The sequence below is a fragment of the Macaca mulatta genome, chromosome 3, assembly GCF_049350105.2.
Source record: "Macaca mulatta isolate MMU2019108-1 chromosome 3, T2T-MMU8v2.0, whole genome shotgun sequence".
NCBI classification, from domain to species: Eukaryota; Metazoa; Chordata; class Mammalia; order Primates; family Cercopithecidae; genus Macaca; species Macaca mulatta.
The window spans coordinates 126,098,528-126,125,392 of NC_133408.1; the positions used below are offsets into that span (position 1 = coordinate 126,098,528).

At 35.1% G+C, this 26,865-nt stretch overlaps 1 protein-coding gene across 3 annotated transcripts in view; it reads right to left on the reverse strand.

The window, feature by feature from the left end:
* The window catches only part of VPS50 (VPS50 subunit of EARP/GARPII complex), a 220,315-nt gene that overhangs the window by 92,788 nt on the left and 100,662 nt on the right, over positions 1-26,865 (reverse strand). For 2 of the 3 annotated variants that reach the window (XM_077998061.1, XM_077998060.1), the window contains exons 2-6: positions 18,307-18,375; positions 5,204-5,326; positions 4,051-4,122; positions 1,383-1,436; positions 480-550 (exon numbers count right to left, since the gene is read on the reverse strand). Coding sequence is in view for 1 of the 3 variants with exons in the window: in XM_015134266.3 (XP_014989752.1) it covers positions 480-550; positions 1,383-1,436; positions 4,051-4,122; positions 5,204-5,326; positions 18,307-18,375; positions 25,283-25,315 (422 nt within the window). In the remaining 2 variants the exon portion in view is untranslated. Of the gene's footprint in view, positions 1-479; positions 551-1,382; positions 1,437-4,050; positions 4,123-5,203; positions 5,327-18,306; positions 18,376-25,282; positions 25,418-26,865 lie in introns of those variants that run through there. The other variant, XM_015134266.3, reaches the window with a different exon arrangement.

A 26,865-nucleotide genomic window follows, 5' to 3' on the forward strand; every position in this document is an offset into this window, starting at 1 on the left:
TGCTAGTGGTCTGTAACAAAAAATTACAGAAACTGAGAATAGGCACTTACTGCAAAAGCTAACAGAATAATTATTCTTTGTGACTCAAATAATTTAAAAAATTAAGACTGTATTACATGTCTTTCCTTCTTTATTTCATTTGCCTAGTAATTTGTTTTTATTGCATTTTTTAAAAATTACAGCCTCTAATAGATTGGAAATTTTAGAAAGAAAAAAATAGGTCCTTCATGGCAAACAGTTTGTGAAGTACTAGTCTAAATAATACAAAAATAGTAATTTTTTAAAAACCCATAAGTACATTTAGAGATATTTCCCACAAACCCTCTTTGTGTAGTCTTTAGATCATAATATATGTTCGCTTACGGAATGATATTCTAGAAACCACAGCCATAATAAAAAAAAATTATAAATTATAGATTCCATAGTTATTCTTGAAATATTGTCCAGCGTAAAGAACAAAATATCATCAAAAGCAATACCTTCTGCCATTTGTACAGATAACAGCAGCTAATTGAAGACCTGTCTGCAATGAGGTAACTCTTTCAAGTTCCTACGGAAAGATTAGGTACGGGTTACTATTGGAGGAATTTTATTTTTCTATCTTATTTATATAGTACTCTAACAAAAACTCTAGTCAGATTCAAAGAAAATCTGCTTGAAAAACAAAGTAGCAACAAAAATACCTGAACTTGAAAAATGTTAGTATATTTTTCACAAAATTACTTAAAATGACTACTTGTAACTGATTTTCACAATGACAGATGACAAAATATTTAGTCAGTATTGCTTGTAAGGAAATCTAGACCAACTTGTTGTAGACAGGAATAAACAAATACCAGTGATATATCTGTTTAAATTTCTACCCAAGAGAACTTCACAAGGTAATTAAAGGATATGACAAACATGATTTCTGTTTACTAAGATGCTTTGACAATGAAAGTCTTCATTTGAACATTGGTAGACATTTCAATGGATTTTGAAGGCTCTGATTTTCTGATGAAAACACAGATTCAGTTAGTTCCAATTTTATCATATTTTAAAGCCAGATTGTTATATCGCCAGTGAGTGGTCAATATTGGTGAATCTATTTGTTTAAATGTTAATGGGAGCAAATTTTCACTGGCTCTTAAGTTTGAAAAACCCGAGATCACTTTAGAATCATATATAAAAACCCTTCACTTCTTCCATCTGGTAAATTACCCCAAATGGAAAAGAAAAATATACATACATACGTACATACATACACACACACAAACACACCCAAAGAGTCATTATGTTGCTACAGAATTATTGACAAAAAATACAATATTTTGACAGTTTCAAGTGTAAATCACTCAAACATTCAAAAATTCTACTACAAAAAATAACAAATATTATCCTACCTTTACGTAAGCAGGCTGTTTTTCAAGGATTAAATCTGCCACTTTTTTAGATACCTATAAGAAGATGTAATCAAACAAAGGAAGCAAAAGAATAAGCTTCATGCTTTCTAGGATATTTTATATTTGAATTTTTAAAAGAATATTCCATAGATCTCCCCAATAACTTCTAGAGCAGATATTGGCATACTATGGCCATACACATTTCCCTGGGTTATGAAATTAGTAAAAGAGGTAATATAATAAAGCACATAGCACAGGTCCTGGTCCTTAACAGAAACTCAATAAATGGTCATTATTATTGTTAATAATATGAGTATCATTATCTGATTTACCTAACATTAACCAAAAAGTGTAACCATCTTTAAGGGAATAGGATTTGATTGAAAAAGATGAAATTGTTAAGCAGATTTTTAATCAAATGAATTTATGGAGACAGTATCTGGGAAAAAGAACTTGCTTATATCCTTTAGATCCTTTATGCTGCCTAAGAAGACAAGCAAGTAGTTTGGTTCTCCACTTCTGAAAAGTTGAAAACATGTTTTTTGGAACGCTATGAAGATATCTAAGGTTGTGTGTATTGTTCCATGAATAATATTAATGTATGCAGGTTAGAAGTATAATGATTTTGAACATGAGGCTCTAATTCCACCATTTCAGGGCCCCTGCCAACTTCACTAACAGAGATAGCACATGTAGCATGAAGCAGGACATACAGAAAGTATTTAGGGAATGTTTGCTCCAGAAACACAACTGGCTCCCCTTCCCCAGGCCAACTGAGAACAAAACATTGCACACCTACTACACTACTGCATTAATCCTTTCACATTTTCTTAATCTGCTTCAAGCATCTTTGAAATTATGTAAATCAATTTTTAGATACATTCATTGTTTTTGTCTAGAAAGAGGGATTCCATTAAGGTTAAGAAAATCAAATTGTAAATGAGTTTTAGACTTCAATTAATAAAGAAATATCAATGTTATCTTAAACATCATTTTAAGAATTCCAAAGGTTCCACAGGATTATCTAGTAATAGAGAGTACTGGTTCGTGGCCTGTGAGGAACCAGGCTACACAGCAGGAAGTGAGTGGCAGGTGAGCAAGCGAAGCTTCATCTGTATTTATGGCCGCTCCCCATCATTTGCATTACAGCCTGAGCTCCACCTCCCATCAGATCAGCGGTGCCATTAGATTCTCATAAGAGCACTACCTCCATCCCTACTGTAAACTGCACATGCGAGGAATCTAGGTTGTGTGCTCCTTTTGAGACTCTAACACCTGATGACCTGTCACTGTCTCCCATCAGATGGGACCGTCTAACTGCAGGAAAACAAGCTTAGGGATTCCACTGATTCTACATTATGCTGAGTTGTATAATTATTTCATTATACATTATGATGTAATAATAATAGAAATAAAATACACAATAAATGAAATGCACTCGAATCATTCTGAAACCATCCCCACCCCACCCGTCAGTCCATGGAAAAATTGTCTTCCACAAAACTGGTCCCTGGTACCAAAAGAATTGGCAACCACTGCTCTAGAGCTCAAATCCCTTCTCCTGACCAAGACTGCCCTACACCAACACTGCTACCTCCAAGCAGACCCTAGCACCCACTGCGACTTCTGAGTGTAATAGAAAAGTATACCTTCCTTTGTTTGCCAGTTGTATTATTAAAAATTATATCTTAAATTCAAACAGATACATTTATTACTACTGGTCCTTTTGTTGAAAAAAATTAAAAGACCACATGCTACCATTAATTAATACCTACAGTAGAGTTTAAATTTCATAAAGTGGGTTTAGCCTAACATGAAGAAATTATAGAATCAGAGAATTTTACAGCATTAAAGAAAATTCTTGCATTTTCTTTATTAGGTTACTTAGTAAAGTAACCTATCACTTTACTGATAAATAAAAGGGAGTCACTGAGGTTAAATCATTTACTCAACATCATAAATAAATAGTGACTACAACTCAGACTTTCTGAATCTCAGGGGGACTTTTATTCCGAGAGAATACTCCATTACAGGGCCAGGCATAGTGGCTTGCGGCTGTAATCCCAGTGCTTTGGGAGGCTGAGACAGGAGAATCGCTTAAGCCCGAGTTCGAGAACACCCTGGGCAACATAGTGAGATGTCATCTCTATAAAACATTAAAAAAATAGCCAGACTAGTGGCACATGCCTCTAATCCCAACTACTCAGGAGGCTGAGGTGGGAGGATTATTTGAGTCCAGGAGGGATAGGCTGCAGTGAGCCATGATCACGCAACCGCACTCTAGCCTGGGCAACAGAGCAAGACCCTGTCTCAAAAAACAAAAAGGAATACTCAGTTACAAAACTATGGATAGGGAAATCATATGTGTATGACAAGGAGCCTAACGGTACTTACTAATCTAAAACAAAGTTCAAAGTTCTTTGATCACATTTAGGATTCCAGAGAGAAAATTCCAAGCTCTAGAAGCAAATCTATCAAGGTAACATAAGGAAAACCATATGCATTAAATTTTTAATATAAATGCATCATTTGAATCAGTCATATTAAATAACAAGATTTGTTTCTATGTTAATTATTAGTTAAAACCATAAATCTGCCAACATTATACCTCTCTGTTGTGTTTCATCTAGAGTTTTGTCAGAAAGAAATGTGTTTTTTTTTTACTTACTGCAGCTTGCTGTTGTTTCAATTTGTCTCTGTACGCCTCTAATTCTTGCAAATTGAGAACAGGTGGAAGCTTCTGCAGAAAAAAAATTCATGAATGAAAAGGAAAAAATAAATTGTTGAATTTGGTTTCATTTACCTGGACCCTTCTGACTAGTGAACTACAAACTCTGCATACAAAACATGTCACATCCCACTGCCCTCCATGCTGCCTGTTCTCCCAACCTCCCTCCTAGGCTCCAACCACAAAAACCTATACATCTTTAGCCCTCTGGTTCCATCCCTCATTCAGCCTTGTTACCTCCACTGCTGCTGCTCTGCCTTCTGAGAAACCCCACTACCACTTGGGACTCCAGACCCTAGGCCAACAGACACTGCTGCCACAGCCTATGTCAGGAGAATGTGAGAAAGTAACTAACCTAACCCCAACTCTACCATCCACAGATATATCTCTATTTGTTTACGACAGAACTCAAAACAGAGTTCTCCTCTGGAATATTACAAACCATAAATACTACTGTGTGACCATTGTTAGACTACATGCTGGATTACATCAGCTTTCAGAGGACAGTATGGGAAACTAACCAAAAAATGCATACCATTGTGTATACAGGGAAACACTCTCAGTCAACTGATTGATGAAACTTCAAACTGAGTTGGGGACTGACTGTGAATAATGCATATAAAGTATATATGCATACGGCATTTGGTTGTATCTAAAACTAAATTTCACTATTCTGGCTTTTGTTAAAGTTCTATAAATTTAAAATGTCAGTATTATAAACACTATGGTATAAGAATTTTTATCATCACTAAACAATTATGTAAATACATATTTCATAATTAAAAGTCTAAGCTTCTCTAAACATAGACAATATAAAATAGGATAGAAACAGGATACTAACACATTAAATGCTAACAATTGAAAACCAAAAATACAGAAATGTTTCCCTGAACGGCTGTATTTAAAGTTACATCTAAAAAATAATAATTTCATCACCAAACAATGCTGACAGTTGATTTAATCACAATGTGGTAATCACAGACCTATTCTGGTACCAAAAATATATAAATGCCTCAAAAAAACATCCAAATCTCACAAATCCAATCACTGAACAAAATACGCCTTAGTTATGTTTTAATGAAATTCTGTTTACCTCCAGCTCATATTTAACAACATCAAATGAATCCGCAGAAAAATATACTTGTTCAATACTATTAATAAGCTCTTGTTCAGCTTGAGGGTCACTTGGCTGTTCTCGAAGTTCCCTGAATTCTTCCTTTAAGAAAAAAAAAATCATAATTATAGTAATTGTAGCTGTTAAAATTCTACCTGCATGGAAATAAATGATCATTTGTCTTAACAGTCACATCTACCTGGTACAATTCTGACCAAGGAAACAAACCAACAGAAACCAGAAAAGTTCACAGGAAATTAGGATATAGCCAACCATTAAGACTAACAACTAGGGAAGAAAACTAGCTAGTTTGAATATTCAGATTTTATCCTCAATTCCTTGCATGTCAAGAAGGTTGAAAAAAATGCTAATGTTCAACAAAAGAAAAAAAAGTGACTACCTAAACCTATCATACATACATATCACAGATATATACATTTTACATTTAGAATATTTAATAACATTCTAAAATCTGTCTCACAACAGATAATAAGGGAAGAACACCTCAACAACTTCTGGGTCACAATCAACTTTGGAGCCCTGAGCAGAAGACATCAACTCTGCTAAAAAAATCTCAGCACTCAACTAAGAAACAGTGGCTCCAGAAAAGGTTCACAAATTTAGTTCTGTAATTCTAAGAAGCTTCCTTCAAAGTGGATTGCTGTTACAATTAATGATCTGATTATGAATCTAAATTTCTGTATATGATAAAATGCTTTCTTTCTAATGATACAGAATGGAGGTTATGTGGATTTGAAGAAGAGCCTGACAGACAAATCCCTAAACCCAATGTCAGCATCCATTTCCTATGCAACTTCACTGCACAATCAGATAAAGCTTCATTTAACTAGTAAATTTTTACAATTCAGATACCCACTCCCCTGCCACACTAGTTAATCAAGACATTATTATAGACACATAACAAGTTAGCCATTTGATTTTTAATTCAAATTAACCTCAAATACATTTATATACACAAAAAGGAACTACTGTTTTAAGTCATTTTACAGTAATTAAAATAACAAAAATACGAAGGAAATACACAAAAATTATCTGGTCAATTAAAGAACAGTATATTTTTATTTTTTCTTTTTATTTTTTATTATACTTAGAGTTCTGGGGTACATGTGCACAATGTGCAGGTTTGTTACTAGGTATATACGTGGCATGGTGGTTTGCTGCACCCATCAACCCGTCATCTACATTAGGTATTTTTCCTAATGCTATCCCTCCCCTAGCCCCCACCCCTCAATAAGCCCCAGTGTATGATGTTCCCTTCCATGTGTTCTCATTGTTCAACTCCCACTTGTAAGTGAGAACATGCAGTGTTTGGTTTTCCGTTCTTGTGTTAGTTTGCTGTGAATGATGGTTGCCAGCTTCATCCATGTACCTGAAAAGGACATGAACTCACCCTTTTTTATGGCTGCATAGTATTCCATGGTGTATATGTGCCACATTTTCTTTATACAGTCTATACTTGATGTGCATTTGGATTGCTTCCAAGTCTTTGCTATTGTGAATAGCGCCACAATAAACATACGTGTGCATGTGTCTGTATAGAATGATTTACAATCCTTTGGGTATATACCCAGTAATGGGATTGCTGGGTCAAATGGTATTTCTAGCTCTAGATCCTTGAGGAATTGCCACACCGTCTTCCATAATGGTTGAACTAATTTACACTCCCACCAACAGTGTAAAAGCATTCCTATTTCTCCATAACCTCTCCAGCATCTGTTGTTTCCTGACTTTTTAATGATCGCCATCCTAACTGGTGTGAGATGGTATCTCACTGTGGTTTTGATTTGCATTTCTCTAATGACCAGTGATGATGAGCTTTTCTTCATATGTCTGTTGGCTGCATAAATGTTTTCTTTTCAGAAGTGTCTGTTCATATCCTTCGCCCACTTTTTGATGGGGTTGCTTTTTTTTTTTTCTTGTAAATTTGTTTAATTTCTTTGTAGAATCTGGATATTAGCTCTTTGCCAGATGGATAGATTGCAAAAATTTTCTCCCATTCTGTAGGTTGCCTTTTCACTCTGATGATAGTTTCTTTTGCTGTGCAGAAGCTCTTTAGTTTAATCAGATCCCATTTGTCTATTTTGGTTTTTGTTGCCATTGCTTTTGGTGTCTTAATCATGAAGTTTTGCCCAGGCCTATGTCCTGAATGGTATTGCCTGGCTTTTCTTCTAGGGTTTTCATGGTTTCAAGTCTTATGTTTAAGTCTTTAATCCATCTTGGGTTAATTTTTGTATAAGGTGTAAAGAAGGGATCCAGCTTTCTGCATATGGGTGGCCAGTTTTCCCAGCACCATTTATTAAATAGGGAATCCTTTCCCCATTGATTGTTTTTGTCAGAGATCAAAGAACAGTATATTTTTCAAATAGAGACATTCTAGACTATTTTATTGTGGGGCATATTTTTTATTTGTAAAAAGAGCCCTGCTCAGATATCTTTTAGAGTTTAACTTACATGTTGTATTTGTAAAATTAACTATAAAATTATTCCCTATTAGTACTTTCAAGCTAAAAAATAGAACAAATCTAAAACTCAAGAAAATAGTTGACTGTTTAAATGTAAATTCCAATAAACTTAAAAGAGAAGGCAAACTCATAAATATCAAACCTGCACAATCAAAAATGCTTGGAAAGGAAAAATCCCTCTTCTGTACTAACTCATAAAATACACTGAGAAAAAAAGGTCAATGACATAGCTATCACTGAGTCAGCCTGCAATCAGCTACTATGAGTGCAGTAAGAAATCCGGGGTCCTAACAGTGGGAGCTACATTCCCAAAGGGGTTTATCTACAACACATGAATCCATTTAGCACCCTGGACAGTGGTGCTGCCACACAGACTTGGTTAAAACTCACACGTGTGGAAGGGAAGGTTACCAACTAGCCTATGAACAGGCAGCCTCCGTGCATCCAATGGAAATATGAAATGAAAGTGAGACATGAAATGGAAGAGGAGGTCTGAACTTCCTGGCAATCTCTTTCCCTAAAAGTCCACAGACATTTGAAATACCAGCTTCAAATACTGTAAGCTAAGGGAGGGGAGGAAATAAGGCCCAAGTGAGGACATGGCAACACTGCCTCCCTAGGAATTCTGCAGTCTGCAGTAATATGAGCAAATAAATGCAGTTGATATCATTCAAGACAAAATATTTGAAGATTACAAAAACTGTTATGATTTTTTTAATCAGAAATAGAGCCAAGCTAGAAATTAAAATAGACTGCAATGATTAGTTTCATTTTAAAAGCATAAATGTCAATGACATATAACACCATGCTGAGGTTCTCCATATAGTGCCTAATTGATTAATAAGAAGGTAAAGATACTCGGATTTTTAGCTGCAATTCCATTATTAACCCTCAGCAACTTAGTCTCTTCATGCCTAGTTTTTGTTTGTTTTGTATTGTTTTGTTTTGTTTCACCTGTAAAGGGCAAACATGTATTCTTTCTCTCTCTTTGTGTGTGTCTCTCTCTCTGTCTCGGTCTCTCTCAAAATGACAGTGAAACAAATATCCAAATTTATTAAGAAAGCCAAAGAAAAAACATAATTTATAAGTATCTCACAAGTGTACATTTCAAAAACATGATGACTCTGTAAAAAGAGTACAATCTGTATATGTATGTCAAATGCTATTCTTTCCTGAAGAACTAAGCAATTAGTATCACATAAAGCATACAACCCCATATAATTTCAAAGAACTGACATGGAACACCTGACACTCTGAAGTGTAAGAAACCTGGACTAAGGAAAGGAATAAAACCTAGAAAATCAGAAAAAGAAATGTAGCATACAAAATAGAATTAAATCTAAAACAAATGCCCCCATGTAACATTATTTGCCTATAAAATATCCTCTCCTTTAAAACAATTTCATAGCTTCTATGTGAAAATATACATCTGAACTGGAACTTATTCAAACCCCCTTCTGACTAGAATCCCGATCACCATGTTCTTTTTAGTCCCACTGAACTAGCAGTCTGTAAAGCTCTGCTTCTACCTAATCATTGTCTAAACGTTTCATCGCTGTTAGGGATGCCTGCTCAATCAGACTGTGCACTTCTTGAGAACTGAGATTTCTCTTCATTCTGCATCATGCTGCTCCACAGTGCCAAGGCACACCGTAGATAGTAATCACTGATCATACTAAAATTAATTTACAGTTAATTGCCAAAAAATAAATATAAGACAAAAGGAAAGGAAAAGACAATATGTTCTTGTTTCAATAGTCAAAATTTTCCACAAACTCTTAGTAAAACATTTCTTTATTTTAATTAGAGATAACAATATGAACTGATTTAGGAATATTTTATACATGTAAATTAGAAAAATAAACAGAAGCATCCAGATTGCATATTCTTAACACAATTACTCCATAATTTAATAGAAACTGATTTCCTAGGGTGGGAGATGTACAAAAATACATAATTCTTAACCTAAAATAGAACCAATACATAGGTGTGAGGCCAAATTTTACATAAACAAAACAAACAAAAGGTTTCCTATTTAAAAATTACAAGGTAAAATTGGGGAAAATGAATACCAAATGAAACTTCTTATACCATATTTAAACATGTGATTTAAGAAAAAAATTAGAATAATCTTAGATATTCAAACTAAGTCTGGGATAAAATATTTCAGCCTTAAAAATGTTTAAAACATTTTTATAATAAATTTTATGTCACATAGTAATTAATAAATACATAGTCACATTAATAGTGATATAAATGCTCTCTAAAACTTGAAAATCCAAAAATAATTTGTTAACAACTACAGGCTACCAAATGTGCTGCCACACAATTTGCTGTCAACAGTAATCAACTAAGCAAAAAGTATATCAGCGTCACCCCAGAATTAAAGCTGGAGAAAAAACTACAATTAAAGTGATGAATTGGAATAACAAAGAGGAGAAAACAAAAGCATAAAAGGTAAAAAATGAATAAATCAAATCTCTCTCCCATACTATCATCAGAAACTAACCTGCCTACTTACAAAGCTCTATAACCTTATCTTTCCCAAAAAAAAAAAATTCCATTTAACAATTTTTGAAATTCTCACTATGTAAAAATTTCCCATACTAGGTCATACAGGAACACAAATGAGTAAAATATAGCTCTTCCCTCAAACAGTTAAGTAATAGGAAGGATCAGATGAATAAGTAAGAAATGACAAAGCACGGCAGAACATAAGGGTGATGCAAACAGAAGGAAGGCATCAGACGGTGGGTTCACATCTGATGGAAGAGGTGGCATTTGGAAAATATGAGAGAATAGGTAGAATTTCAGATTTAGACATTGGGGGAATAGGGTTACAAATATAAAGCAAAGCAAAAGTAAAAATATTGAATCGGGAAAATGCACAACAGGTTAAAGCAATAAAGGGTGGCTTCCGCAGGATAGAAAACTGTCACAAGGGAGAGCCTGCATGTACGCCAAGAGACAAATGCAACAACTGAGATTTGTTTAAATTCAATATATTTTTTATATATTAGAACCATATTTTCTTCACTAAAAATAAAACATCTTAACACATATCACTGCCTCAGGTGCTATATCAAAAACAGGCATAAATATTCAATATTTTCTTAATGTAATAAACCAAGCAGAATTCAATGTGTTAGAGGCTGTGTTTTTCCGGCAGTCACAACACGCAATAAGGTTGCATATAATACCACCCAGTCTATTTTTGTATTTTGATCATGTCTGAGATAAAGCTACATGACCATGCACATAAATGTACATGAGAAATGTAACTTTATGAAAAATGAAGAAAAACAATCATATTAGAGATTTAAGTCAACATCTTTGATTTAGCCAAGCTACTTTTCCTCACAATACAACAAAAAAGATTTTATGGGAATTGGGGATTCAGCTCTGTAAAACAATTTGAGCCCTCAAATGTAAGGCATTATAATACATTCCCAGTATGTTTATGGTTTCTAAGGAACTAGACTATAACTTTACCAAGAAATTTTCCACTTAAGAGTTCATCACTCAAGGGATGGTATTCAAGTTTAGGAGGAAAAAAAGAGACACTACTAATTTTGTATTTAACCACTACTTTTAAATTATCTAAAATATCACACTAATTAAAACTGCTAATCCAAATTCAGGGCTCTTAATTCTACTCACTTTTTTAAAAACTTAGTTATGACAGCTTAACAGTTTTCCTTACCATTACTAAATTCAATATTTTCTGCAATTTTGAAAAGTAATTTAACCTAATTTCTAAACCCACATAACAGCTTGGAATCTCATTATCTTCAATACTAGGTTTTTATTCAAACAAAAATATGAATGCAAATCTTTACTTCATAGGTCAGATTTCAAAACTCTGCTAAAAATATATAGAAAAATGAAATGCATACCAACTCCTCTTTCTGTACGTAGCTCATTAGACCACAGTTCATATTATACACCTGATTATATAACTCAGTGGCAAAAGTTAGTGCCTATATAGCTGATTATATAACTCAATGGCAGAATGCAGTGTATGTACATGTGTATGATGGGAAGGAAAGAGAAATTTTGCAAGCATGATTTGGAGTTTGCCACAGCAAATCCCTTATCAAAGACTTTTTTTTACTGTTTGCATTTCTTCATTCGTCAACAAAAAAAAATCTATTCTGTTATAGGGAAAACAGACGCTATAATCTTACCAAAGTTAACATCACGTTAGGGTTCTAACTGAAAGGAAAAAAAAAAAAGTGTCTAGTCACCAAAATCTAAAACAGAGCTAAAAGCAAGAACAAAACATGAAGTTTTCAATATTCAATCAGTATTACAAAAGTCATAAATCACTGAACAGAAATAAATTTTATCTCTTTCCAAATGAAACAGGATTCAAAACTTATTTCAAGATCACAGATACCCTAAAACCATATGCCACATAAGTTTATAACGAATTGTCAGATGTCTGATTACGTGAGGAAACGGCACATTCTCCTAATATCCCACTAGAACAACAATAATAATCCATCAAAGATTCCTAGTTCATCAGTTTCTGTGTGTGTTTTAAATAAACTTATCTTTTAAAGCCTACCCTGTTTTTCTTCAGGCTTTTAGTGCCATCTTGTGGAATACTGTTGAAGTTACAATTTAAAAAGAGGTTTTGGGCAAAATGATTTATAGAACATTTTAATAAAAGGTTATTGGATCACATTTTAATCCAGCTTTATAACACAATCAAGTGATTAAGATGATGTATTTTAATGTGTGCCAATGCCTGTCCTTTCTGGGGCTAACACTGAAGAAAAGATACATCATAAATCAAGATATATGGAGAAAAATCCAGTGTGTACATCTTAATTTTGTTTTTCTTTTGTTTTCAAACATCTCATCAGACACTTTCTCTAAAAGATAATAATACTGTCTATTCTGAGAAAAGACAACATCACAGCACCTTCGATCCCAGTGCCTTTTATAGGTTCTTCCACCTTCCAAATCCAATAAAATAATCAATCTCAAATTCTGCTTTTTAAATGTCCTTCCAATGTAACCCTTCTCCATTTCCTATACCTTATGTTCCTTTTTTCTTCTTAATCAGTATCCTTGTCCCCAACCTCTACTCAACAACTCACCCCATAAAACTGTAATATTTCTTTAAAAAATTAATCACCAACTCTAAAAGATCCTGAATATACTTCTACCTATTTCACACCCTCTCCTAGCTGAACTCTATTGTGCCTCTACTCCTCTGCAATTATCTATTTTTGCTTGTCTCCCCCACTCAGGTTGAGCTAGGAACAGTCTTGTATCTCTTTGTATCTTCAATGATTAGTAACTGCCTGGTACCATAAGTGTTTGCCAAATGGACTGTATGAATGAACTTATATGATTTCTATGAAAGAAGTGTTAAGAATCTCAAAGCATCTGAAGCTATGAGAAGCATAATTTCATTAATGTTTCAAGGGAACACAACTAAATATCGTTGGCCATGAGCACCTAAGAAAAACTCCTATATGATTTTGCAGATCCATAGTTACAGCCTCCCTTAGTACCACCTGCAGAAGACACCTGTCCTAAATGATACATAATTCTAAATTGAAAGTCTTTATCACAATCTCTAAATAAAGTCTCCTAGTCATAAACCTCAATACTAATCCTCTCTGATATAGACACCAATATGCAAATCTTCTAACAAAAACTGCTCAAAAAATTCTTTAGAATGTATATTTCTCCTATCATATTTCCCCTACAAAAATTACAATATAGAAACTATAAAACATTCGAGCTACAAGTACTCTAAAAAAGTCATCTAGTTCAATAGCATCTTTTCACAAATGAAGAAACTGAGGCACAAAGCATTAAAATGACTTCCTTTCAACAAGCTGACTGTTTAAGTCAATATTTGAACCTATGTCTCTTGACTGTGATTCAAGCACACTTTCCACGAATTTTGGTAAAACTGTAAACCAAGCTCTGCAGTTAGCATGTGGTTTTAGGATTCTTTTAATGGATTTTAAGAAGTCAAGTCAAATCGGTTTATCTGATTTCACAGAAGTACTAGAAACTCTAGAAAACATTCTGCTCAAATTCCTAGAATGTATACAAGCAGAAATGCTTCAGAGTAGGCGGGTACTCAATAAATACTTGTTGAATGGATGAAGTATAAAATATTTAAACAAATATATTCTCAAATGTTGACTGCAACAGACATTTATTTTGTCACTTCATCCTATATTTTTCTTTCATGAAAAAAAATCAAAGGTAAACCAATCATGTAATAGTAAAGACAGTTGAATCCCATTACTATTTATGAGTTAATTAAATTGGGGACAAGAAAAGTCTTATCATTAAAGAATACTATGAGGAGGCAATGTTTCAGTAAAAATTCATAAAACAATATTAGTATCAATACTCTTTTTCAGGTTCATATTGTGCCACTGTGAAAGTACTATAGAAAGTGTTTACTAAGAAAGGCTGGATGTAGATTTATAAGGTTCTGAATACTGGTATTTTTACTTTTTAATCTGGGTTCAACAAATACTCTCAAACATAGTCCTACTAAGTTCTATAACTAAGAACATTTTGGCTCTGACTACTATCATATATTATAATAAATACTAGTTTTATTCTTAATTCTTGTAACCAATTAAGTAAAATACATTTCATGTTTAAATGGATAACAAGCTTAGAAAATGCTACCTAATTTCTTATATCTTTACCTCTGCATGAAAATCCCACTAATTTGAAATATAACAGAATCTATTTCGAAGAATGAAATTTTAGGTCATTCTATCTTATCCTACAAAAGTTCTCAGTAAAACTTTCAAACTATTTTTTAGAACAGTTCCTCTATTTCCTATTGCTCCATTGTTAAGATAATATTCTCATCTTGGCCAATGGTTCACAAACCTGGCTCCACACTGGAATTACCAGAGAATCTCTAAATATTACTGACACTTGCCTCCACCCAAAAATGGTAATTTAATTGGAATTGGCCATGGCCTGGGGACTGCTGATTCTAAATGTACAGCAAAGTTTAGGCACCACTGATCTTGGCACTGAGCTATTTAAGCTAAAATTCCTGAAATCTGTCTAAAAGTTTCCCTTCCTCTAGCAAGTTCGGAAAAGAACCTTAAATATTTTCTACTTTTCTCTACCATTTTATCCACCCAAATTCCAAATTTCCAGTATACAGATTACTATTTGACTTGCATCTGCTCTTAAAATGGGGCACAGGATCAGATTGTCTATAAAATGCAGAAATTGTACCAGATAGTTTCTATAGTTTCTTCCCACTTTGAATTTATATAGTTCTAAAATAAATAAATAAATAATACTATCTGGCTTATCAAGCACAGCTAGTGACCTTCAATTCTCCTTCACTACCCTCCTTTTTCTAGCAAGTTGGAGCACATAAAATTTGCCAATACTTGACCATTTTAAACTTAAACAGCCATGATTTATCCTAATATTTTTCTCCTACTTATCCTTTATACTAGAACCTTTTCATGTAACAGAACTCAAACTAACCTATTTCTTTCTTTTTTTTTTTTTTTTTTTTTTGAGACGGAGTCTCGCTCTGCCGCCCAGGCTGGAGTGCAGTGGCCGGATCTCAGCTCACTGCAAGCTCCGCCTCCCGGGTTCACGCCATTCTCCTGCCTCGGCCTCCCGAGTAGTTGGGACTACAGGCGCCCGCCACCGTGCCTGGCTAGTTTTTTGTATTTTTTAGTAGAGACGGGGTTTCACCGTGTTAGCCAGGATGGTCTCGATCTCCTGACCTCGTGATCCGCCCGTCTCGGCCTCCCAAAGTGCTTGAAAATGCCACTGAAATATCAATCCTCTGTCCCAACTTAGAAAGACATTATGAAAAGAAAGGAGACCATTCCTGAAGACCAGGGAAATGCTTTTTAAAAGTTGTACTTACACTTATGAGTGAGGCAGACCTATTAAATGAAGTTAATGTTTATAAGTTTTCCATATAAAAATTTATAGTGACTACTTAAATAGCACACATTGTTAAGTTCAAAGAGTACTCCCCTAAGCAAAACTAATGGGTACCTTGCTTTTTAAACCTAGAATATACTGTGAGAATTTTCTATGTAACATATATATATAACTAAATTAAAAACCCAAGCTTCCAAATAATTTCTAGAGTATAATACCATTTTAAAAAGGTTGGGGAGGGAGGGTGGAAAAGCTATACTGACTACTTCCTGTAAAATAACTGCCAATTTCAAAGAGTTTATCTCATCGCCCTGTTTCCTTCACAGTATTCTAATTTGTAATCTTACCCCTGACTTGAATGTAAGTAAGCTCTCTGACAACAGGGAAGTTTTGGCTTTTGGAGAGAACTCTTGTCTTTTCACTGCTATACTGCTAATCCCTAGGAAGTATCTCTAGCACATAGAAACTCAATAAATTTGTTGAATATGCATAGGGAAAAGACCAGTAGGCAATGTTAACCTTGACAGTGTTGGTGATTTTTGTGATTTTTTTTTTTTTTGTTTAGATACCTTTTTCTGTTTATCATGTTTTCTGTTTAGAGTATACATTAATTTTATATTTAAAGCAAAGGTTATTTTAAAATAATCACTTGAATTAACATTTTCCATTTTGTTAAAATGCTTTTAATCTTAATTTTAAAAGATCTTAAGTAAAGATCTTTTTCAATGACATCAAGAACTAGCAGCAACGTTAATTTTAAAGCAATTACATAAAAATAAATCATTAAAATATATGTGTATGATCTAAGTACAAGGTCATATCTAAACTGTGAAAAATACTCAACATTAAAGTTACATCAAGCTATGCTGTATAGGGAATTTCTGAATATGAGTCTTCTTAACTCTTGATGTCAGTACTGACTTCAAACCTTATCCAAAGACTCAGTTTACTGACTGGAGCTTTGCCACTCTCTGGACCCAGCACTCTTATGTTCTCAGAACTACCCAGAAAGAAGGCAGCAGCTCTGTTCACCCTCCATCATTTGTTATGCTATAGGAGAACACAGAAAAAAACAAACAGGTAGATGAAGCTTGTAGGGATTTCTTAGTGTAAGGTTAAATGTAAGCTTACAGCATCAATACCTTTTTTACTATTAACTGTTTTATTATTTAACTAACTTAGCTTCTTAGTATGTGCTAAAAAGACCAGTGCTTTAGGCTTACTCTTCACCTGAATGATTTATATTTGCTGACCTTGTGATCCCAGACTAGCCACTCCACCCAAGGCCAGTTATCCTAAAAGTAGAGACAGCACTGGTCACTGATGGAGCTGGGGGTATAGAGTCAATAAGAAGACTGTGTAATGAGATCACCATAAATTCACTACCAACCACTACTGGGAAAACATCATGGCTCATGGTGGAAATGCAACAGAAAGTTCTTACTAAGACAGTCACATATTTTTTTAAAGAGGTTCACTCATCAATTTAACATTGATTCTGCAATATGTAATACAATCAAATTCAAGGTATGTTCATAATGCACGATCATCTTTTTCTTAAGTCAAAGAAATAAAGAGAATTATTGTCAATTAGGATTTATAGCTATCTCTTATTTCCCAACCTTTTCATAGTCAATAATTTTTAATAACATTATATAAAACTATATGGAATGCTTTTTTTAAGTTTTTGTCTGAACCATTTCATGCAAAAGAGTTGGTTATAATTTTACTGCATTTGGAGACTATGTTTGGGTCTAACCCAAAATAAAAGCAATACAGTAAGTACAAAATTCACTTTAGCAGGAAAGGCACCTGAAAGAGATGAGAAATCATCCTCCTAAGGAGCTGACACTGAGGTGTAAGGAGAGGCCTTAAACTGCTGATCAAGAGAAGCACGCCCTGTGTATTCAAATGCCTGATGCAGAAAACAAACAGTATTTTCACGTGTCCCTCTCAAATTAAAAAAAATACAAAAACAGACATTCAGAAATGCCAACTTAATCTGTGATGGAGCAGCTATTCACATGGGCAGCTCCGAGCAGCAACACTCCAGCAAAACAGCAGGGATTTAACAATACTTAATAATTCTGAGGGGAATCCAGCTAGCTTTCAAATAACCTATATAAAATTTGTAAACTGAGAAATTTGCATGAATATCAGACAATTAAAATCTAAAATTCCTACAATCTAGGAGATAAGTTATACAATTCAGTATAAACACTATGGTTTAGATGTTTATTGAAAAACCTCTGCTCCACAACAAAAATATAATCATGATTTTTGGCACAGTGTTAAGAGTATAAAAAGTCAGTAGTCAATTATTTCATTTTATTTCTACAAATTACAGCAGATAAATCAATAAGAGTGTGTGTGTGCGTGTGTCTGGGTGTGTGTATATACACACATATATAACTGCTTTCAGGCTAAGAATTTAATATAATAAATTCCAAATTTGTCAAGTTTGCATTTTTTGCTTTGCTATAATGAATCATACATACTGCATCCCAACGTGTAATGAAACAAGCCCTACACCTACTGTACAATAAAAATTTACCTAGCTTATCTTAACAACCATCTGCCTGTGGGAAAGAAAAGCTTCTGTGAATCAATTATCATTATCCAGAGGCAACCATATTTTCTTAAGGAAATAAAGTCACGCTCACGCGTGTAGATCAATACCTTTCCAGGGACCCGGAGACTCTCTATGGCACCAAGATCACTGAGGCTTTCTTGAGGGCTTTTCAGACCCTTAAAAAAATAATAAGGAAAATTTTAATAGTGCTGAAGAATTACAAAAGGATAGAATACACCTACTGAAACAGAAATGACCACTTTAAAAATAGAAATTTTCCTGCTTCAAAATATGGAACACACATTCTAAAAGCAATCATCATTTAATACATATAGTACTATAATTAAATCAGAGAACGATGTACTTCTGGTATTTTAAAATAAAAGAGTATTATACAACTTTACAACTAATGGTGGAAGTCTAAGTCACCTATGATTTAAAAACAGCCAAAAGTAAAGAAACTTACATAACAAAAAGCATTCTATATAAGCGCTTGTATATACAATAATAATTACTAAATCAATCAGGAAAAAAGTCCAAGCAATAGTATTATGATTTACAGATACAATATACTAACCAACTAAGCTAACATATAAGTAATCCCTTCATTTTACTTGATTATTTCCCACCAAAATATCTAATTCATGCTGCATAAATTAAGATTGAAGTCTCATATCTCACTGTCTTCTACCTGTCCTTTAGTTCTTTGGTGCCCTGTACTTTCTATATTCACATCAACTGAGGGATTCTGAAAGCTTTATCTGTACTGGGGAAATTATTAAAATAGAAAGAAATCAGCAATTTGCATTTTCTTTAAAATCCTCTTTTTAAAAATAGACTATTCAAAGCAGATATTTAATGTCCCCGCAATATTAGTTTTTAGGCAAAATTAGCTATTATTAATTTGAGGAGAGATTTATGATACAAATTGTCCTTTAGGTGCCCTATATTGAGGGTCCTTAGTAACCAAAATACATGCTATGCTTATGTTGACTACTTGAGACTTAGAGCAGAGCTTGCTTATCTTTAAACTATAGAGATGTGTATTTTCTCTTCCCTGTTGTAAAATACCACTAGTCATATCTACAATTTTTTATTACAAAGTGCTCTGCCTCAACCCCAAGTCTTTCATTACCCCCAGAATATCTAGCCCACCCACTCTTCTCTCCCCTTCTCCCTCTCTCAGACACACTCACCACTCCAAGAAATGAGAAAGCAATACACCACTTTCAGAATTATCTCCTCCACAAAGTCTTCCTAAATCCCTAAGCTTCAAAGAACACAGTATTTCTCAGTATAACCCTTGGATCATGACCATCAACATCACCCAGGGAACTCATTAACAGTAAGATTCATAGGCCCTAAAATAAACCTAATGAATAGGTTTCTCTGGATTTGGACCAGGAATGGGCATTTTCCAAAACAATACCTCAGCAAGACATCTTCCAAGACAATACCTCAGCCAAAGTAGTAAAGTTTTAAATTTTAAATGTATCTTTCTCTTCCAAACTTTAAGCCCTAAGGAAAGGGAGAGACAAAGTCCTATTTGCCTCTGTAGCCCAGTGGCTAGCAAAGTTCCAGAAACAGAGTAAACAACAAAGAAATGAGTAAATTATTAGGTAGAAGTCATTGGTCAGGTTTCAATCTCCAACAAATTAGCACATTGTTCCCATGGGAACACGTAATTGATTGCAAAAAAATTGCTAGGAATACTTGCTGGAAAAAGAAAGGCCTAATGAGGTTTAATATGCCTTTCAATGAGTGAAGGAGAAAAAGTATGTTACTAGTCTTGGGCAGTTTGTTCTTCCCTGTCTTGAATTCTTACCAACAGTCATGAGAGAATAGCATCAAAAGTGGTAAAGAAGGCAAGGCTGAGCTACCAAACTATACTTCTATATACATTATATATACACATATGAAAGTAAAACTCCCCAATTTGATTCCAAATCATGACCACCCCTAAAATATATTTTTAAAATGTAATTGACATGTCTTTTAAACAAACATTTTTCAAAGTACACATGCTCCTCGACTTACAAATGGGGTTATGTTCCAATAAACCCATCATACAAGAACATATGGAAATATACAGAAGAAAACAGACACTGAGACTGCCTGAGGGTGGAGGGTGGGGGGAGAGAGACGATCAGGAAAATAACTAATGGGTACTAGGCTTAATACTTGGGTGAAAAAATAATCTGTACAACAAACCCCTGTGACACGAGTTTACCCATATAACAAACTTGCATAGGTACCCTTGAACTTAAAATAAAAAAATTTTTTAAACCCATCATAAGTGGAAAATACATTTAATAATCTCAATAAAATCATCATAAACTCAAAAATTCATTAAGTGAAACCATAGTAAATCGGGGACCATCTGTATAGATTTGCTTAACTAATCTAACAGAAATCCCTGAAGAAATATATTTAATTTCTCTTTCCCCAGCGCTACTCTGTAAAGAAACCAACGCAATGTAAATGTGATATATACCAATATCTAGAAAAAGTAGTCACCACGTAACAATTCAATACCAATACATGGCAAATTTCTGCCACATGTACAAAATAAAAGTAATACAAATTGAAAATCCGTGTACATGTTAGGAGGATGTAGAGTGAAGTGATTATTGTAATGGGCTCCGAAGCAAACCACTTGAGTTTGTATCCTGACTTTCTTGCTGCGGTTTTGAACAACTTATCTATCCTTTTTGTGCATTATATTCTACGATCATTCATAGGCTATTATAAGAAGTAAAAGAGGTAATGTATATGAGAAGCCAAAAATACTGTCTCATATATCTCAAGCATTCTGTGATGATTAACCCTAATTCTTAATATTTTATGACAGAAATGTTTTCCTTTTATCAAAACAGAAATGAAGAATTACATAAATGTCTCAAAGCACATCTGACATTCAACTGTACTTTAGATCTTTAACTTTATCAATTTTATAAATTTCTACTAACAAGTGAAGTCATTCTTATTTTATCTTCATCTCTCTAAAGCATGAAGTCATGGTTTTAACTGCAGTTCTCTGCCTTTATTAAGTTAAAACTTTGATGCTAATCATTTACCACTATTTGATTTTCTTTTGTATTTGATTTTTGTGTTGATAATTCTCCAGTTCAGACATATAGAAAATTCATCATAAATTAACACTTACCTCTGCATTTCGTTTACCCAAATCAGATTAACATTTCAGACTACTTCAGTTATGTCTACATTAATCCTCATTTTCCATTTATGAAACCAGCAACTATGTCTTATCCATCCAAAGAAGCAACTGTGATGATTTGTGTTTCCTTCTCTTTCAGCAAAACTCAAGAGTGTTTACACCCAGTCCCTAATTTCTCTCCCCCTATTTTCTCCTGAACCCATTCTCATCAGGCTTTCCTCCCCACAACTTGATGAAAACTGCTGTAGTTGGGGCACCAAGGACCTCTATGCTGCTCAATCCAAAAGCACATTTCTCATTCTCACTCTCACCTTACTTGACCAATCTTCAGCATTTAACACAGCTAATCACTCCTTACTCTTTTCAATTCTTTACTTGGCTTCAAGGCACTCTTCTTGGTTGTTCTCTTTATCCCACATTCATGCAACAAATATTTATTGAGCATCTGCTATATTCCAGGTGCCATTCAGGAAGCTAAAGACTTCTTACTTCACGAGCTACATGTTCTCATTCTGCTTTCCTGGATCCACTGCTTCCCCCTGAATTTTTAACACTGGATTCTCAAAAGCTCCAACCTTAGATTCTTTGTATATCTACACTCATTCCACTGTGATCTTAACCAGTTTATATGCAATCTACATGTTTGTAACTCCCAGAGTTTTAGCTATACCCTGGATTCGCGCCATAAATTCAGATTCATCTGGCCAACTGCCTACTGTATCTCTCCAGTTGAATATTTAAGAGGCTGTCAAATTAACAAGTACAAGAACCATGTCCCTTCCCTCAATCTGTTCCTCCCTCAGTTTTATCCATACGAAGAAATCACAATTACATTCTTCCAATTGCTGGGGCCAAACTATTTTGAGTCATCCTTAATGCTTCTCTTTCCCTCACAGCCCAAACCCCATCTGTCAGGAAATTCTGTCACCTCTACATTTACAGCATATTCACAATCTGACCTCTTTGAACACTTCTACCACTAGGGTAGAAGGCCTACACCCACCCTCTCACCTGGATTACCATAGTAGCCTCATCATTGGTCTCCCTGGTTTTGCTCTTTTCCCCTCTTCAATCTATTCTTAAAACATGGGTCAGAACAGTCTGTCTGAAGTGTTATGTCTGATTATATCATTCCTCTATTTGCCATTTCACTCAGAATGAAAGCCATGATCTCGCTATTACCTATAAGGTACCTATAAGGTACTATATGATCTAGCTTCCTGCCCTCAGTCATCTAACCTTATCCTGACCTCATCTCCCACTACTCTTCTCCTCACTCACTTCACCCACACTGGCCACTTGCAATTTCTCAAACAAGCTCCTGCCTCAGGGCCTCTGCATTTGCCTTTCCTTCCATCGGAAATGCTCCTTCCCAAATATCCACATCATAGAGTTCACTTCCTCACTCCCTTCGGGTCTTTTTATATTACCTTCTCTGCGAGGCCTTCCATGACCATCCTATCTAAAATTATAAGTGACCTCAAATCGCCAACAATTCCCAGGACTTTCTATCCTCTTTTCCTCTACAGTGTTTATCACCATGTCTGCCTTAACACTTGTCTATTTTTTTTACTTACAATAGTGCCTGGCACAAAGTGCTCAATAAACATTTGTTGAATGGACTGAAAGAACAGAGGCCGGCATAATGGAGAAAGATGAAGAACAGATCTCATTTAAATAAAGAGAGCTAACAAAGCCTCCCTTCCTCCCATTATTTTGCAAACAAAGTTCCCAGGACAGCTGAAATGCCCAAAAACTTAAATTTCACAGACCTTAATTTCCATCTCTCCACATTAACTCAATGTATATTATTAGCACATTCTACAGGTTCAAAAAAAGAAATACTTCCATGTATACTTATTTGTAATCCTATTGAATTTAACCCAATAACAAACTGTACTAATTCAAACCCTCGATGTAAATAGGAGGCACACTAATTTCATACCTCATGGATTCAGGAACTGTGCATCAGTATCAAATATGTGAAAGTCAAGCCATAACATATATAATTAGGGTAACTTTAAATATGTGTGCAAAACTGCTAATTTTACCTCACTTTGTACACAGTATGGTTCCAGCTTTTTGTATGTGTTCTTTAATGTATTTTTTTCCATTCCAATTAAACACAGGTTTGATGTGCTGAAATTCAATAACAACTAAGGCTTAAGTGTTACCATTTTCAGCAAATTGCATTACATTTAGGAGACATACACTTATCACTCCTATCTGAAATTTTTTTCTCTCCTCAGTTTTACAAAATGAGGTCAAAAAACCTAAACCAACCACAGCTACCATACAATTACGACAATGTTAACTACATTGAACTGTATAGCAGGCAACAAACTTGAGAGAGTATCAAACTTAGCTGGTACACAAAAGTCCAAATTCAGCCTCCCAAAGGCAGTTCAGAGGTATTAGTGGTATAATATACAAAAGTATATATTGATTTAAAAATCAAACAGGTACCAAAGTCAGCATGAACTTATCCATTGCTTGAATTACTGCAACAGCCTGCTTCCAGTTTTCCTGCTTTCCCACCATCAATGTAGCCAATGTAACTAACGGTCTCCATGTTCAAGCACTTCCTTGATAATGCCCAGGAACTCTGTTAACACCTTAATCTCTTTAACTTCATTGTATCATATAAATACCACTATCAGGCTAACTCCATAAGGTACACATTATTCCTATTTTAAAGATGTAAGGTACACATTATTCCTATTTTAAAGATGTGGAAACAGATGCTTAAAAACGTTCTGTAACTTGCCGAAAGTCACACAGCTACCACAGGCTACAGCAGGACCCAAACTCACTGTCAAGTAAGACGTAGCAGGATGCATAATACCAGTACTCCACACGTGAGGAACTGATAAATGTTACTAGCCACTTACTTAAATATTTTTATGATTCACAGAACATTTTGATATATATTTTCATACCATTAACAAAATAATCTGACATTACTAAAATAATCATGTAAGGGTCATTTGTGTATTATGCAAGAGAAATATACAATTTGTAAAAGCCATGTTGATTTAAAACTCTAATCTTAATTATCTTTTATATTAAATATATTAAAATAATAAAATGACCAATTCTAGTGAAATATTAAAGTTGAAGTAAATAAAGGTAGCTAAAATAAAGTCATAATCAATAAGTACATAAAAGAAAATTTCTGCACTTCTTAAACGAAGCTGAGGCATTATTACAAGGTCCCTAACATTTATGAGACAGATTACAAAATAGCCAAAGCTCTTATTCATGAATTTTCATTCTGGGAAAAAAAGAAAAGATCAGTATTTTGCCATGACAAAAATAAATTTTTTAAAGTAGAATTTCACAAAGAGTTTTCACATATATTAGCTTATTGATGACCCTCATAACAGAACTGTGAAATAAAATGAACAAAAATAATTATTTTCACATCCAGACAAGTAAGCTACAAAGTTTGGGGACTTGCCCAAAATCCAAAAGCTACAAATGCTGTCTTCAAATCATCCGTTTCCACTCTTTCCAGGTGACCTCTACTGCACAGACCACACCACCCTACCCAGGCTATCAGCTCACATATGACAGACAACCTGGATGCGGAAGACCTTGCAAGGAAGCTGGGGCTGTTCTGGAAAGATGGCAAAAAGAGGAGGAAGGGAGACAAAGATATCCTGATTCCTTCAATGATTTCTTTTTATGCGAATGTTTCTGGGAGGCGGGTACCTGCTGGAGCAGGGCTCCAATCCAGGCGGCCCAGGTGAGTTTTCCAGGGTGTGCCCCGGCTTCCCGGTCCCCCTGACACCTGCCACCACCCATAACTTAGGTCTCCGCCCGCCACTGGTTAGGGACAGAACATCTCGGCTCCTCTCACTTCCGAGATGAAGGAAGCCTTTGCTTCAGCCACCGCGACTTACCTGTCGGGTCATGAGAGATTTAATTTTTTGCATGTCTCAGTCCTGAGGAGGGTACCCTGCCTCGAATAGCTAACAAATCACACCGAGCCACTACACAGCTGGCCCTGACACAGGGAAGCCATAGTGGATGGTCACGTGGAGGCGCCGACCCAGGTCATCCTGTCTTGCCCTGGGTATGCTGGGAACTGTAGTCTTCTGGCCGCCGGCGGTAGTAACAATGAACTAAAGCGGCCAGTCCAGGGACTACATCTCCCAGCAAACAAAGGAGCGGGTGCGCCAGTTAAGCGCGTAAATCTTACTGCTCAGAGCGACCACTGCGATCGCCGGTCTTACGGAAAGTGCTTGCACTAGGTGGTAGCTACTCTTTGGGGAGACGGAAACCTAAGTCATAGGTGACTAGGAGTAGAGCGAAAGATCAAACTCAGAGGAGACAATATATAAGCCAGACTGACGCGATGCCCCCTAGGAGTGTGAGGGAGGAAACCTCACCTGGTATAGAGGGGCGGGGTGAGGGAACGAGAGACTGACGCGAAGGAGAAGGAACTCAAGAAAGGGCTGTCACTGAGAGGTGACCTGAGAACTCGAGACTACCCCGGGCGCGCTGGGTTTGGCCTGAGGAAAGGTGTGCTCTAGGTTGCCCAATGGGCGGCCCGCCAGGGTTAGGGCTGTTCTACCTCAGTCTTGGCATCCCCTGCAAAAGCTCTAAAGTCGAAGGATTTTGACGCCCGCCTATTATTTTACCTCTGTACTCTAAGGCAAGTGATGACGGGAAATACGACAACAATAATGAGTATACGTGTCACTTTAAAGTCCTCTTTTCAACTTTTGGCAGTTTAGTTAAATTGGGGAAAGGAACAGGGGTGTCTTTGGGGACACAGTTTTAAAAGGACTTTACAATTATGAGAATATTAGGAGAAGAAGAAAAAGAAAGCGGCCCTAAAGCTAACAATAATAGCTAACACTTATCGAAAGCTGAGTACCTGTCAGAAACTGCTAATAGCTTTAAATATATGGCTTTATTTATCCACACAAGAATCCTGTGGGTTCCCATTTGAAAGATGACGAAGCAGGTATGGCGAAATTAAGGAACTTGCCTAGGATTACTAAAGATGTGCAAGCAGAAACTGAAGGATTGGTCATCAGGTGTGTTAAGATTTTCATGTATTGTGCTGAAGAAAGTTCTAAAGCATGGCACCAATTTTTTTAAGTTTATTTTATTGTAATGCTAACTTTTTAAAAGTTAACATAAACTTTTATAAACCTATAATTTCAAAAATATTTCTTAGAATAAAAAAAATTAGTATGTCAACCTAATAAAAAATACTGGGTAAACAATAGTATGGGTGGTAGTCAGATATGGCAAAACTAATAAAGGTGATTTGCAAATGACCGAAGTTTGGGGGACACTAACAGAGGTTATTTCTGATTCTGAAATTCTATTTTCTCACCCCTTAGAGCCTCATTTTATTAATTTTTACAAATGAGGTTGCAATATTTTATATAGGGCTTTGTAAAGATAAATGAGATGATGTAGGTGAATGAAATGTATAAATTATAAAGCACTATACAATTATGAGGTATAG